The sequence below is a fragment of the Palaemon carinicauda genome, chromosome 44, assembly GCF_036898095.1.
Source record: "Palaemon carinicauda isolate YSFRI2023 chromosome 44, ASM3689809v2, whole genome shotgun sequence".
Classification (NCBI taxonomy): domain Eukaryota; kingdom Metazoa; phylum Arthropoda; class Malacostraca; order Decapoda; family Palaemonidae; genus Palaemon; species Palaemon carinicauda.
In genome coordinates this window covers 50,808,193-50,821,543 of record NC_090768.1, presented here as the reverse complement: position 1 = coordinate 50,821,543, position 13,351 = coordinate 50,808,193, and the positions used below count along the sequence as shown (strand labels likewise).

The 13,351-nt window shown below is 38.4% G+C and overlaps 1 protein-coding gene across 1 annotated transcript in view; it reads right to left on the bottom strand.

The window, feature by feature from the left end:
- Mys45A (SDA1 domain containing protein Mys45A) overlaps positions 1-12,811 on the bottom strand; it is a 30,239-nt gene extending 17,428 nt beyond the window's left edge. Inside the window, exons 1-3 of the mRNA XM_068366848.1 lie at positions 12,658-12,811; positions 5,285-5,519; positions 188-379 (exon numbers count right to left, since the gene is read on the bottom strand). Of these exons, the coding sequence (XP_068222949.1) occupies positions 188-379; positions 5,285-5,485 (393 nt within the window). The 5' untranslated portion in view covers positions 5,486-5,519; positions 12,658-12,811. The remainder of the gene's footprint in view (positions 1-187; positions 380-5,284; positions 5,520-12,657) is intronic.
- Between the last annotated feature and the right edge of the window lie 540 nt (positions 12,812-13,351).

Below are 13,351 nucleotides of genomic sequence, written 5' to 3'. Positions count from 1 at the left end.
TAAAGACAAAATTATAGTATGTAATTGCTTTTTCAATATACACCCCAACTTGCTATATGTGCCTTAAACCTTATGTCAATTTACTACCAAAATGAAGTAGCATGTAACTTTGGTTAACACTTCAAGAATATAATAATAAATTACCATTAACTGATCAAATTACTTCTAAAAATCATTAGAAACTCACCTGACATTTTAATAACTGAAAGAAGAGAATGTGCAGGTCTGTTGGTGATAATAAATTCTTATTACGCAAAAGCACCAAGGCCTTAACCAGCGACATTCGCATTTCAGGATGTAATACCGAGGCATGACGTTTTAAAAGTGTCATAAGCTCTTGAGGAAATTCTTTCAACTCCTTTGGGTAACACTGGGCAACCTACATATGGAAAAGATAAAAAGCACAAGGACTAATAAATGAATAAGTAATATTTTCACTATAATACATAAAAATATACTATCTGCAACTACATTATCAAAACTGATCAACTCATAATTCAAAATTATGTTATCATATTTAACAAATAGTTTCTTAAATTTTGCAATTTCTGTGGTAATAATTACTGGATACATGGTGTAAATCTATAGAATAAAAACTGCAATAAAAATTTGTACACCAAAATCATCTTTAGTCTTATCAATAGTATTTATTGTCGATGGAAACACACCAAGTATGAATAGTACACAATTTAAAAGTACAGTAATTTTTATTTTCTCTAATCTACAAACCAGAGCCCTTTTAAAAGAGTATGATTTCAGCGCAGTTGTTAAAATCTATAACAAAGTGCTGATGACCATATTAGCAGAACACCACAGGATTTGCAATGCCTGCTCACCAGAATGCATGAAATATCACATCAGGTTGGGCAGAGATGATGAGAACTAAGTAAGCAATGGAAGATGAAATATTATTGGAAGGAGAAAGGATTAATAAAGTAGAATCATTTAAGTATTTAGGAATTATGATCTTCAATACAGGGTCTTTAGAATTAGAGTTTAGTGAAAGACTGAAAAAAGCAAATGAGACAACGGCTAAGTTAAATAAAATTTGGAAATCAAATCGCCTGAAATCATATGTAAAAATCAGACTATATATCAATTTAGTGAGATTGATGTTACTGTATAAATACTAGTCATAGTGTGACAATGAAATGATATCCAACAGATTTTGTAGATTTGAGAACAACGCCCTCAGAAGGGTATTAAGAGTTAAATAGCAGGACAGGATTAGAACTGAAACTATGAGATTACTCGAGTGCCATATGTGGATGAGATCATGGTGAGGGGTAGATGGATATGTTTTGGTCATGCTCTTTGCACTCCCCAAGAGAGTTTAGATCATCAAGTTTTAACTGAGCTTCACAAGGCACTAGAAGAGTTTGAAGACATAGGCCAACATAGCTGAGGACTATGAAGCGTGAAGTAGGAGATGATGAATGGAGAAGTATTGAATTAAAAGCTCAAGATAGAGAAGACTGGCAAAATCTAACAGAGGCCCTTTATGTCAATAGGCGCAGGAGGAGATGATGATGATCAGGGGAAGGGCTGGACCCTTGCCAGCTTACTCTGAAGCCATTTTGACCCCCAAGTACTTGCATGGTAGATGAGGTGTAAAGTATAACTAAAGGCACTCAGGTTTGTATAATGCATTTGGGAATAATGAAAATCATTTTAAATTTGTGATTGGCTTCTACAGTATACAGATCCAAACCTTCATCCTTTAATAGGAGGCTTGGCTTTTTCTCAGTAGGGAGGAAATTCCTATAACCAAATTGGCTGGTTTAAATTTAAATCCTGTGGTATTGCCACCTCGACCCTTGGCTTGAGAGGCATTACCTCACTAGTGGCAGTTGCAGTGGGGGATTGTTTACCTTATGGAACCTAGGCCCTCTCCTGACTTCCTCTTTATGGTTGGCCAAATCGGGAGCAAAATAGTTGGGCGGCATCGGTCGACCTTCTGTAGGAAGAAGCTATCAGTGTCGTCGACCTTGATCTAACCATAGTTTCCTTGAGGGACAACCTTACAGGCATGGTGGTTCTTGATTTTGTTATATACTGGTTTTCTGAAGGTGACTGATCGCACAAAGAGGGATTTTATTGTTTCTCCTACTTCCTCCAGAGGGAAGAGAACAGGATTGTTCATAAATGGGGCCTTTTTAAATGCTAAACCCCCTTCTGTCCAATATGCCTCGCCAACTTTGCAGCTTTGGCGTCTTTACATTTTAGGACCCAGTTGGTGCATTAGTTAGATTATTGGGCCAGTAAGGAATGTCTTAGCCCTAAACAAAACAAAGTTCATAAGCTGTTTCTTCTCCTCAAGGTCCGATGACTCCTAAGAGGCAAAGAAAGCCACTAAATCGACCACCAGTCATGACATTGCTTGCAGGATAACTTTTGCTTACCTTCCATATTTGATATTCCGTGGCAGGGAAAGATAATGACATGGTGGGAAAACCCAGCTTCTCTATAGAAGTTCCAGGTGTAAGTGTGGAGACAGCTACATCTTCTAGCAAAGGTACAGGGGTGGAGTCTTTAGTCACAAAATTTTCTTTGCCTAGAAAGGCACGGTAGTAAAATCTCATTTGAATGACTGGCCCTATGAGAATTCCTCCTACCAGAAACTTTCAGGTCTGTCAATTGCTTTCTTAGCTAGATCTGACCAAGGAAGTTATAAAGGTGTTTTGGCTGTTTTTGGTGCCCTGAACAGCTTTTCTATGGCAGTCTTGTTGCCTTTCTTAAGGATTTCAATGGTTTCTCACAAATCATTGACCTGCCTAGAATCAGTCTCTCAGAAAGGCCAACTGTGATTCTGTCTCTTCTGCTTCACTGGAGCGAGGCCTGAGTCAGGTGTAGCTGGATTGGCTTTTGAATATTGATCTCTCAACAAAGGAAATGCTTCCTAATCTGCTGACCAACTCTGAAGTCTAGAAATTTTTTCTTGTCCTAGAACTGTACCAGGTCAATATTCCAGTGTGTCGCCATCGGCTCTGCTTCTCTTAGCAGTCCTAGAAATTTTCTTCGATTTCGTACTTGCCTTGGGTAACAAAGCGGAGGCTTGTGCCTCTGAAAGGCTTCCACTGTCACTTTGGGACGACCTATTAACCTTGGATTGTCTGCTAATCGGTGATGTCTGACTAATGTAGTCTCTAGGGACCTCTCATTCAGGGGCAGTCTCAAAGTATTATGGTCTTGTGGTGAAAGATCCCTATTTTTCTTACGTATACTTGTGTCATTCCTTTGGGTTCATAGACTGTCTAAAGGAGAACAAAGTAGAAACCTTGTACTCTGGCATTGACTCTCCTTAAGGGAGGTTCGGTCTCTTGCTGTCTGCCTTTGCCTGTGAAAAGTTCAAGGAATATCCTTATCCAAGTATCTAGAATGGGGATTATTCCTTGAGCAAAGCTTTTTATATAACCGATCAAAATTACAGATTGGCGAGTGCTTCCCATGAAGAAGAACAGGAGAGCAAGCTTGCTAATGGGAGTGTACAGTATATTCTAAGTCTTTCTGTTATTGGAGGAGAGTGCTTGAAATCATGAAAGTGTTTGAAGGTATGAATAGAAATCTTATTATAAACCATAAGGAGATTGTCCGTGTTGAAGTCAGATGGCGTGATTATTTCTTTTGTGCGTGATCACCCAGCTGGACCCGTGCCTGATAGTGCACAACCTGGTCCCTTCCAATTGTTAAGTGCGTATGTGTGTTCACAGCAAGCTGCACAAAGATCCTAAGGAGAGCGAGCCATTGCGTTGAGATACTCTTGCGTTTACCAAAGTGAGTTCTTCAAAAGGCCTTCCCTCCTAATCCTAGAGTAGATGATGCAAAATTCTAATTGAAGAGAGCTTGTGCTCAGAAGTTCGTAAGTCGCAATGTGAATGCATTGTCAGTTCATCTGTCAATGTGTCGACTTCTAATAGCAATATTCTCCTGTTCTCGTCTAGTACAGTAAAGTTCTGAGACTGTGAGGATGATTGTACTGTACAGTGAGTCTTAATCCGTCCATTACGCACTAAGGCTATTTCATAATTCCTAAAAAAAGGGCCCTAGAGTGCTCTGAGTAGCATGCTCTTGTAGTGATGCGGACTGTCAGAGATCATCAGCAGCAAACAGGAGAGTACTAATCTGATTTGGTGTTTGCACACGCAGGAATAGCACTACAAAATTGGCAAATGTGTTCTGAAGGGTTTACTTGCGTGAGCAATCTCAATAGACTTTTCAACTTCAGGTAGATTGTGAGCATAGATGCAGCCACAGCCAAATACTCTGCAGGAGAGCCTAGCTTAAAATGATCAACATGTGGTCGTGATGAAGCGCAAGATCCAACAAAGAATGAATGCTATTTGGTCAATACTAAGAGATTGTTTCCCCGATGAAGACAGCCGGTGAAGGGCTAGGAAGCGAAGGACGACATAAGTGCTTTCTTGAAGCTGAAGGTTCCTCTAAAGGCAATGTTTGCTTTCTAGCTCTCACTCCCAGAGAAGAAAACCCTGAGTTGGTAGAGCTAAGGGCTTCTGCAGATGCAGCAGACGAAGCAGGCTCCTGTGACGGAGATATTGCTTTTGATACAGTTAAGGCTTACGGGAGACTCATTCTGGAAGGTATTCCTTATCTTCCTAAAGATGGCCATAAAGTTTTAAGGGAGTCATCGCTCAGAGTTATCAGATTTCTTAGCCTTACCAGTAGAACCCAAAGTGGAAGAACCTCGCTTGGTTTTATATTTATCCTTCTTGCCAAACTCCGGCCACTGGGAGGCCGACTACTCCCTACATTCCAAACGAGGGGAAGACTGCATTCAGCCGTGCACCCTGCAAGCCGGATATAAAGAATAGAGGTCCACATTCAACCTTAAGGATGCTCATGAATGGCAGAGGCAAGGGACAGTGACAATGCCCCAGAGACTGACCATATTATACATAAGATCAGCACCCAAGACAACCCCTCCCCACCCAAACTAGGATTAGGGAGGACCAGACAATGGCTGCAGATGACTCAGCAGATAAGACTTATAGGCTCCCCCAAACCACCCCTATCCTTTGCTCACAAAGACGGTGAGGTTGCAAACACTGCAAGAAACCATCAAGCTTAAGTGAGTCTTGAAGCTGAGTCCGAAATAACGCAGGGTTCCCTTGCTACCAGCCAGTAACTACTGACACCTTGTTATAAATTTTAACAACCTAGTTTCCAGCTTTGCTGAAATCATACTATTATTAAAGGTACCAGGTTTGTATGTGCATAGGAACAATTCAATAAAATAGTCGCTAAAAAATAAGAAGGGTTGACTCACTTGTGCCATAAACATAACAAGTTCATGTAACTGGTCATTATGTACAGTAGGATTCTGTTCAAATATAACAAGTGTAGCAGAATACACGGAATACTGCCTTTCAAACTCCTCTGCATAAGAGATAGGATCTCGCTTGATGAGATTTTGTAGCTGTGGTAAATTTGAAGGTAGTTTATTGTTATTTCCTTGACTTGCATCCATTGTGTTATAATTATATCTACACACTCAATTGTACCTGTAAAACACAGAAAAATATTATTGCTACAAAAATTATGGAGGTATCAAGTATTTGCAAGACAATAATGAAGACTTTTATCAATTAAAGTACAGACTACCTTTCTAATTTTTTCAACATCAAGCAGTAATAATAATGGAATTACAGTATTTGTTTAAAGTAACCTGAAGTGGAAAATACTACAATAGTTAAAAATCAAGATTTCATAAAGCAATGACTTCAGCACAGTGATGCATTAAAATATGAGAATAAAATAGAAAATGAATAGCTTAGCAACTGCTAAAGGAACAATAAAATTAAATTTCAAATTAATTCATACTTTTCCTGACTAAACAAACCTGAGTCCTCTATCATTATTATTATAATTATTATTAACAGCTAAGCTACAACCCTAGTTGGAAAAGCAGGATGCTATAAACCCACGGGCTCCAACAGGGAAAAATAGCCCAGCAAGGTAAGGAAATAAGGTAATACACTACAAGAAAAGTAATGAACAATTAAAACAAAATATTTTAAGAACAGTAACAACATAAAAATAAGTCTTTCATATATAAACTTAAAACTTAAAAAAACAAGAGGAAGAGAAATACGATAGAACAGAGTGCCCGGGTGTACCCTCAACAAGAAAACTCTACCCCAAGACAGTGGAAGACCATGGTACAGAGGCTACGGCACTACCTAAGACTAGAGAACAATGGTTTGATTTTGGAGTGTCCTTCTAGAAGAGCTGCTTACCAAAGCTAGTCTCTCTCTTCTACCCTTACTAAGAGGGAAATAGCCATTGAACAATTACACTGAAGTACTTAAACCCTTTAATAGAAATATGTTTGAGGCAGGAAATTCTAAAATTTGTTCCTACATAAATACAAACCCTCGTCATTTAATAGGCGCATCATCCTAAGGGGGAGGAACCCCCTTTAACAGTTTTGGCTGGTTTACAATCCTGGGATGTCAATACACTTTGACTTGAGAAAGGTGCAAATGTGTTGATTCCTACCACCTTCCAACACTTGAGAATGGATCCTCATGGGTTGGACTAAGTTTCTGTACACTGACAACAGTCAAGAAAGAACCTATAACCTCGGAAGGATGTGATGTCACAATGTAAGGACAATTAAGTGTAATGTATCCTACATTCTATACATCCTACCCCTCGTAAGGAGGAAGGGGATATACTTCTATAACTGACTTGTGAAGAATAGTTGCTGGGTATACTGTAAAAGCTCACCCGAATCAATGTCCAATTCAGCAAATAACGGATGGATCGCTGCAACTGCAGAGCGGGGAAGGAAAGAGGAAAAGGACCAGACACTCCACCTCTTACTCTGGTCAAACTTCACAACCATTATCTTAGAAGAGATACTTCTTGTCCCAAAAGGACCTAGGTAAGCTACACAACCTGCTGAACAACTAACAGAGGTCACAATAAAAACGAATCTTAAGAGTTGTGGGTATACTCCCATGGACAGTGGGCTGTAAAGTCTACCAGGTACTCCCAGACTCTGGCCTTTAGCACTTGCGCCACTGACATATTCTTCGTGAGGGCTAGAGTATATCCAATACTCTGGTTTTGGGTGACTGCACGGGTGACCACCTCGTAAGAACATACGTATGATTGTTCCCATTCAGCCAGACTGATCTGTCATTCCTTCTGTACTGAAGGAACAGTTGTGGTGTCTCCCAAAGAACAGAAAGCCAAGTCATTCTTGCCCCTCTACTTGCCTTTGTAGGGAGGAAACAAAGAAGGATTAAAGTCATGGTTACGTGGATTCTAGGCCCTTGCCAGGTGCTGCTAAACCAAGGACATGGAGATAATCATCTAGCCTTTACAATGGCTTTGACACTGGAAAATATCTGCGGTTTTCCTTCTTGATTTGACAGGGCTACCTCGGAGTTTGATCAGGTCCAATCACAAGACCATGGGAGTTGTGAGTACTCATGGAAACGCTACAGACAGCTTTAGCTCTTGGGAGGTAGAGACTATGATGGCTCCCCACCTCAAAAGTTTAGCTGAATCTCTTGAAGAGTTCAGGTATGAATCCAAGTTAAAAACTTAGATCAGGGACTGAAGCTATGAGGGTCCTTCTGAATCTCTTATGTCTTTCACCAATTGTTGAGGAATAAGAGAACTAGGGATAGAGGGGTGGAAAGTCATAAGCATCTTGGATTCCCGGAGATGTTGGAAGACAGCTTTTAAAACTTTGCTGCTAGTCTTTGACTGGGAGAATCCCAAAAATTTCTTATTCATAACTGCATGTTGAACAGGTCAAGTGATGATGACAAACTACACCTTCCCGCCACACATTTAAGTAGAGATAGCCTACAAGTCTACAAGGGGACTCTATCGATTGAGCGCGTTTGCTCGAACAGTGCTCAGCTAAATGAACCTTGCATCGCATCTTCTACTCACAAGAGTACACCAGCTTCAGAAGGCTTCGTAGACAGGTCATGAATGGAAGCATTAAAGGCTAGTAGAAGAGCTGTAAGCATTCCCAGTAGGTTGAGGAGCAGGGGTGATCTTTCTTTCGGATTACATCCAATAGACAGGAGGAAATTTAGGCAAGTGCCTCATCCCTTCTTCTTTACATTTGTGGATGGTAGATTCTCATAGGAGAGGAGTACTTACAATGGAATTCGTCATGCAACTGTTATTACCCAACTTGACGGTAGAGAGAGTTCTGGTTTTAAACCAGCAAAACTTCAAGAAATAAAGGAGTGATCACAAGGAAAGTCTCTTGAGGTATTGTTCCTGCCAATCCATAAAGGCAGGGTAAGAACAGCTATGTTTACACTTTTCCTATAATTGTAATCGATACAGGTGAACTAGTTCCCCAGTGGGTCATAGGTGATGAACCTTTGAGGAACGAGTGTAAATTTAGATAATTGTTCCAGATCGTGCGGTTCCTAATTGCATGATTCCCAAAATCAGTCATAAATTTTCTGATATTGGTAACCAATTGTACGATTCTTGATTGCTTTACACAATCATAAGGTTCCAGACTTCAGCAAGTTCTAAAAAACTCAAGAGTTCAGAAAAGCATGTTCTCATAGGTTGGCCTACTGTCAGAGAAGATTTTCAGCGAACAGGGTGGTAGTCATCGTGATGCCTGTGTTAGCAAATCAGGATTTCTTCAAATCAGGAGGTATAACGCCAAGTTGACGAGTGTGTTATAAACCGTGTACTTGCGTGCGAATAGGAGAGCACTCGCCCACCAGAGGGTGAGAACATACAGGAGACAGATCAATTTCCAGGTAGCACACAAGTACAGAGGCACGCTAAAAGTTGAATGCTCTCAAAGAGAGCGTAGGCAAACTGAAGTGTTCAAAATCATGATCACATAACCCCCTCCTCAAGGAGTAAGTTCCAATGAATAGAATACAGTGCAGTATTTGGGGAGAATACACGAGAGATCCAGTCGGCAAGCCCTCAAAAGAACGAGCAAGATCACTTGAAGACCTTTGATTTCTTTACTATATAGATAATCTTCCTCTGTCGACATCAAAATATGCCTATGACAGGAGGGTGACAGAGAAGGAACAGAAGCCGGAGTTCCAAGAAGAGAGAGAAGAGAATCAACGGATTTCTTCGCCTTAAACGGAAGAACCCGAAGGGGAAGAATCTAGCTTGGTCTTCTTGTTCCTCTTCTTGCTGAACTCATGCTACTGGGAGGCCGAGACTCTGTACACTCCTCACAAGGGAAAGACTGCATACAGTCATGTCCACTGCCAGCAGAGCATAAAGAATGGAGATCCATGTTAGGCCTGCTCATGAAAGTTCCGCAACATTATCCAGGAATTCCAGGGCAAGACCAGATGGCATCTCGTGGTTTCTCCATGCACAGGCATACAGGCAAGCAAAAAGTAATTAATGAGCAATGCTTGTTGACCGAAAGTATATCTGTACTACTAGGCTGAAATCAAAGTGGCTTCTCTAGGAGCTGGCAGGGGAGAAGGGGTTCCTCCACTACCAGCCAGTAACTACCGACACCCGTTATAAAATTTTAACAACAGAATTTCCTGTTTCAAGGAATTCATGCTTCTATTAAAGGACAAATGAATGTATCTGTGTAGGAGCTAATCGTCACATCACAATTAGTAAAAGCGACTCTCCAACCCTAGTTGGAAAAGTAGAATGCTACGAGCCCAAGGGCCCCAACAGGAAAGGTGTACTGTAGGTTCAAAAAGAATAAACTTTAGGAGGAAAATAAGAAAAAAGTACAACAAAAATATAACAAAAACTAAGAACACTACACATGTTAACCTTTTCAACACAAGAACATATGCATCAAATTTAATCTTCTGAAGGGATGCTATTTTCAAAATAATAGGTTCCATTATCTTTTCTCTGATTATTGAAATGCATGTATATTTTTTTCTGGGGATCTGTAAAACTAAAGGATAAAACTCTTGAAGCTTCAAAAAAAAAGATGGTCAGTGGTCTGAAACTTAAAAATACTGAATGGCAATATCATTTCGATTACAAATTTTTGAGCAACCATTTTTACTGGGCATAGAAAAATTTATACGTTCGCTTGCAAGGTAGACTTAAATGATGAATCCCAATCTAATTCTTATTTTTTAATAAACTACACAAAATACTATATTATTAGGGGTGACTTTATGATAAGCTGCATTAAATTATCACCAAATACATGAAGCATGGCCTTTATTTTTCCACAAGAGATCATGTTTGAAAATGTCTTAACAAATAATGTTGGTGCAAACGAGTCCATTCTGAGTCTCCCCAGCATCTCTATGTAACTCAAAATTTTGTAGAAAACCAAAATGAAAATAAACTATAAATGGTTTTGGGAATCTCTAGTAACTAAGCTAGTGTAAGTAACTATAATCAACAGTCAATATTTTGATAGATTTACCTTTCCACTAGTTGCCATAAACATTAACACCAATCAGTTCTTAGCCTAACCCACACTAGGATGTCAAAAAAATAATCTACCCTAACCTAACCTGACCTGCCCTGTCCTTACTAATAAATAAGTACATGTACACTCTACCCTAATATTACCGAAGATGTTGTGTCCTAACATGACCTAGAATGTTGTGAAATGAGGTCTACTATATTACAAAAAAAAAAAAAAAAAAAAAAAAAAAAAAATTAGTCATCTAGTCTAGGATAAAAATGAGATGTGTACAGTAATATACCGCTGACCTATGTAAAAAATCTAACAGCTCAAAAGTACTTCACTTAAAAAATTTGCATCTAGTTTATATAGTTTATATATGACATATCTGTTTTTAACGTTAATAGTTTATATAGGACATATCTGTTTTGACATTGTTACTGTTTTAGAATGATCTATTGTTAACTTGTTCTCATCATTTATTTATTTCCTTATTTCCTTTCCTCACTGGGCTATTTTTCCCCATTGGAGCCCTTGGACTTATAGCATCTCACTTTTCCAACTAGGGTTGTAGCGTGGCTAGTAATAATAATAATAATAATAATAATGATGCAAAAAGCGATGACATTTCTTTGAGAGTCAATATTTTGGAAAAAATAAGTTCCTGAAAATGTTAGATTTTGTATATAATCAGATTCTAAACAATTATTTCCAGGAAGCCCACAACATTACATTGTCTGGTTAAGGTCAGACATTCATAAACATATTAAGGGGTTGTTACAAAGTAAGGTTAAGGAAAGGTAAATCTATAACAATGCACCACTACTAATCAATATCACATCTTTACATACCCCTTAACCTAACCAAGGGGCAGAATGTTACTTTAACTGATCTAGAATACAATATTTTTACTCACTGAAAATCTTAGTGTACAGAATTTTGAAATAGCATTTTAGGGGCGGGGGAGAGTCCTATTATTAACTGCTAAGTTATAACCCTAGTTTATCGGTAGTAGGTTGGCCAGGGCACCAGACAGCCGTGGAGATGCTACCGCTATAGAGGTATTGGTTCCTTTGCTTGCATAAGAGGGCAATATTAGTTAGTGGCTGTCATTACAGCTTGTAAGTAATGTAAGGGTTTCCAACAGCTGTCATCATAAAAAATTTTCAAAATCCCCAAAAATAAAGCACAAATACCTTTTATTATCTAAATAAAAAACCAGTTATTGGTTATGCAATTTTACCAGGCACATTGTTGGGGGAGAGGGTCCAAGTCCACTCTGTGGGTTAGCACAAGGCGTCTTAATTTAGGTTAGGTTTGGTTAGGTTGGGTGGGGTGGAGAACCATAGGTTACGGCTCATACCTTTTTACATCATTTATGAAATAAGGTTTTACAGGCGCAACTCCATGTGTTTCAGTTGGCTTTATAACTTTGAAACAGTTTCCGACAGTTATCGTCACTAAAATAGTTCAAAACAGGAAAAACTACAGCATAAACGCCATAAAATTTCCCTGGGTAAGTGTTCAGATCGTTGGGTCACCAGGCCTGCCGTTCGCATAGAAAAGGGGAAATTTCCCAGTGTCCATCATCAACCACATTTAATACAGCGTCTTTACTGGTATGTTAGTTTGTTGAACGGACACTAATTATTCACTATTGGTCTTTGCCAAGCCGTGCCTAAGTTAGCTTAAAATTTAATATTACCTCACTGATTCTGTTCTAAAATTCAGTACACGCTGCGCTACGTGCGATAACCGCATAGGGGTTTACTTTGGGAAGGCTTTGTATATCGGCGGCCAGTTCCTCAGGCATTGATTAAAAATGGAGATCAACAAACCTAAATTTTCCCCCCTAACCTAATGGGTGGGGAAAACATACTGGGGAAACGGCATATAATGGTAAAACAAGCCTAAAATGAAGGTCAAATTCGGTTAAATCACGTTATTTGCTACAGGAAAACATTTTCTGTTCGAAATACCCTGTAGACTTGTAAAACTTTACCCATTTTTCTATAGAAAAAAAAAAAAAGTAGTTTTCTTTCGTGGTTACATTATCCTGTACTAAAATACAATAATACCTATAATTTTGAGCTTCTTTAATCCTTTTCCTAGTCTAATAATTTAGGGAAAGCCTGAAAATTCTGAAATGTGGTTTTACTCACTTTATGCTGGATACTTGCCCAAGATGCAACATACCTGTAATTGAAATCAAACAAAAAAAGGTTATTGTACCAGTATTTCAACTGATACCAATAATAAACAGTATTTATACTTACTAATCTCTATTTACAAGCTATAAAGTTTAAATATATCTTTTTATCAACGAAGAATTGTATCATTTGTGTTATTGTTGCGTATCGAGATCTCACATGTAATGTCACGTCTTACACTTCACTAGTTCATGACTATGAATGCGGCTTATCCTTAAATACAAACACGATTTCGTGCATTGTGTTCGACGTTTTTTAGTCTTTTTGGGTATAAAGGCTTATAATTAACATTTGTAAATAATTTTTCTGCATTTTTTAATAAAAATATCAATTTAGATGACCTTTAAGCGAGTTTTTTCTATAATTTTCTCAAATATTATAAGTCAAGAAGCAAGCATATTACATTTTGATTTGGATTACTATCACTAATTCCGTCTTACGCAATGGTAAACTTAGATGGATATTTACCAAAGTTTATTTTAAAAGCAAATAAACTGGATGAAGTATGCTTATTTGTTTTATTCTTTTTTTATTAAATTAAAACATACCTTTGGATTTTTTATAACATTAATTTTTTTAGAAATGTATAGTACATGTGTTGGACTGAGGGTCTTGCCTTTTCATCGGCACCCCTTAGCTTTCATCTTTAGTCTATTTCTTTGATTTCCTTCTCCATTTTGCCACATTTGATATGTATACTCTTATTTTTCTATTCTTTCTCCTTTAGATAAAACATTTCCTATATTTTTCTTTTCCTCTT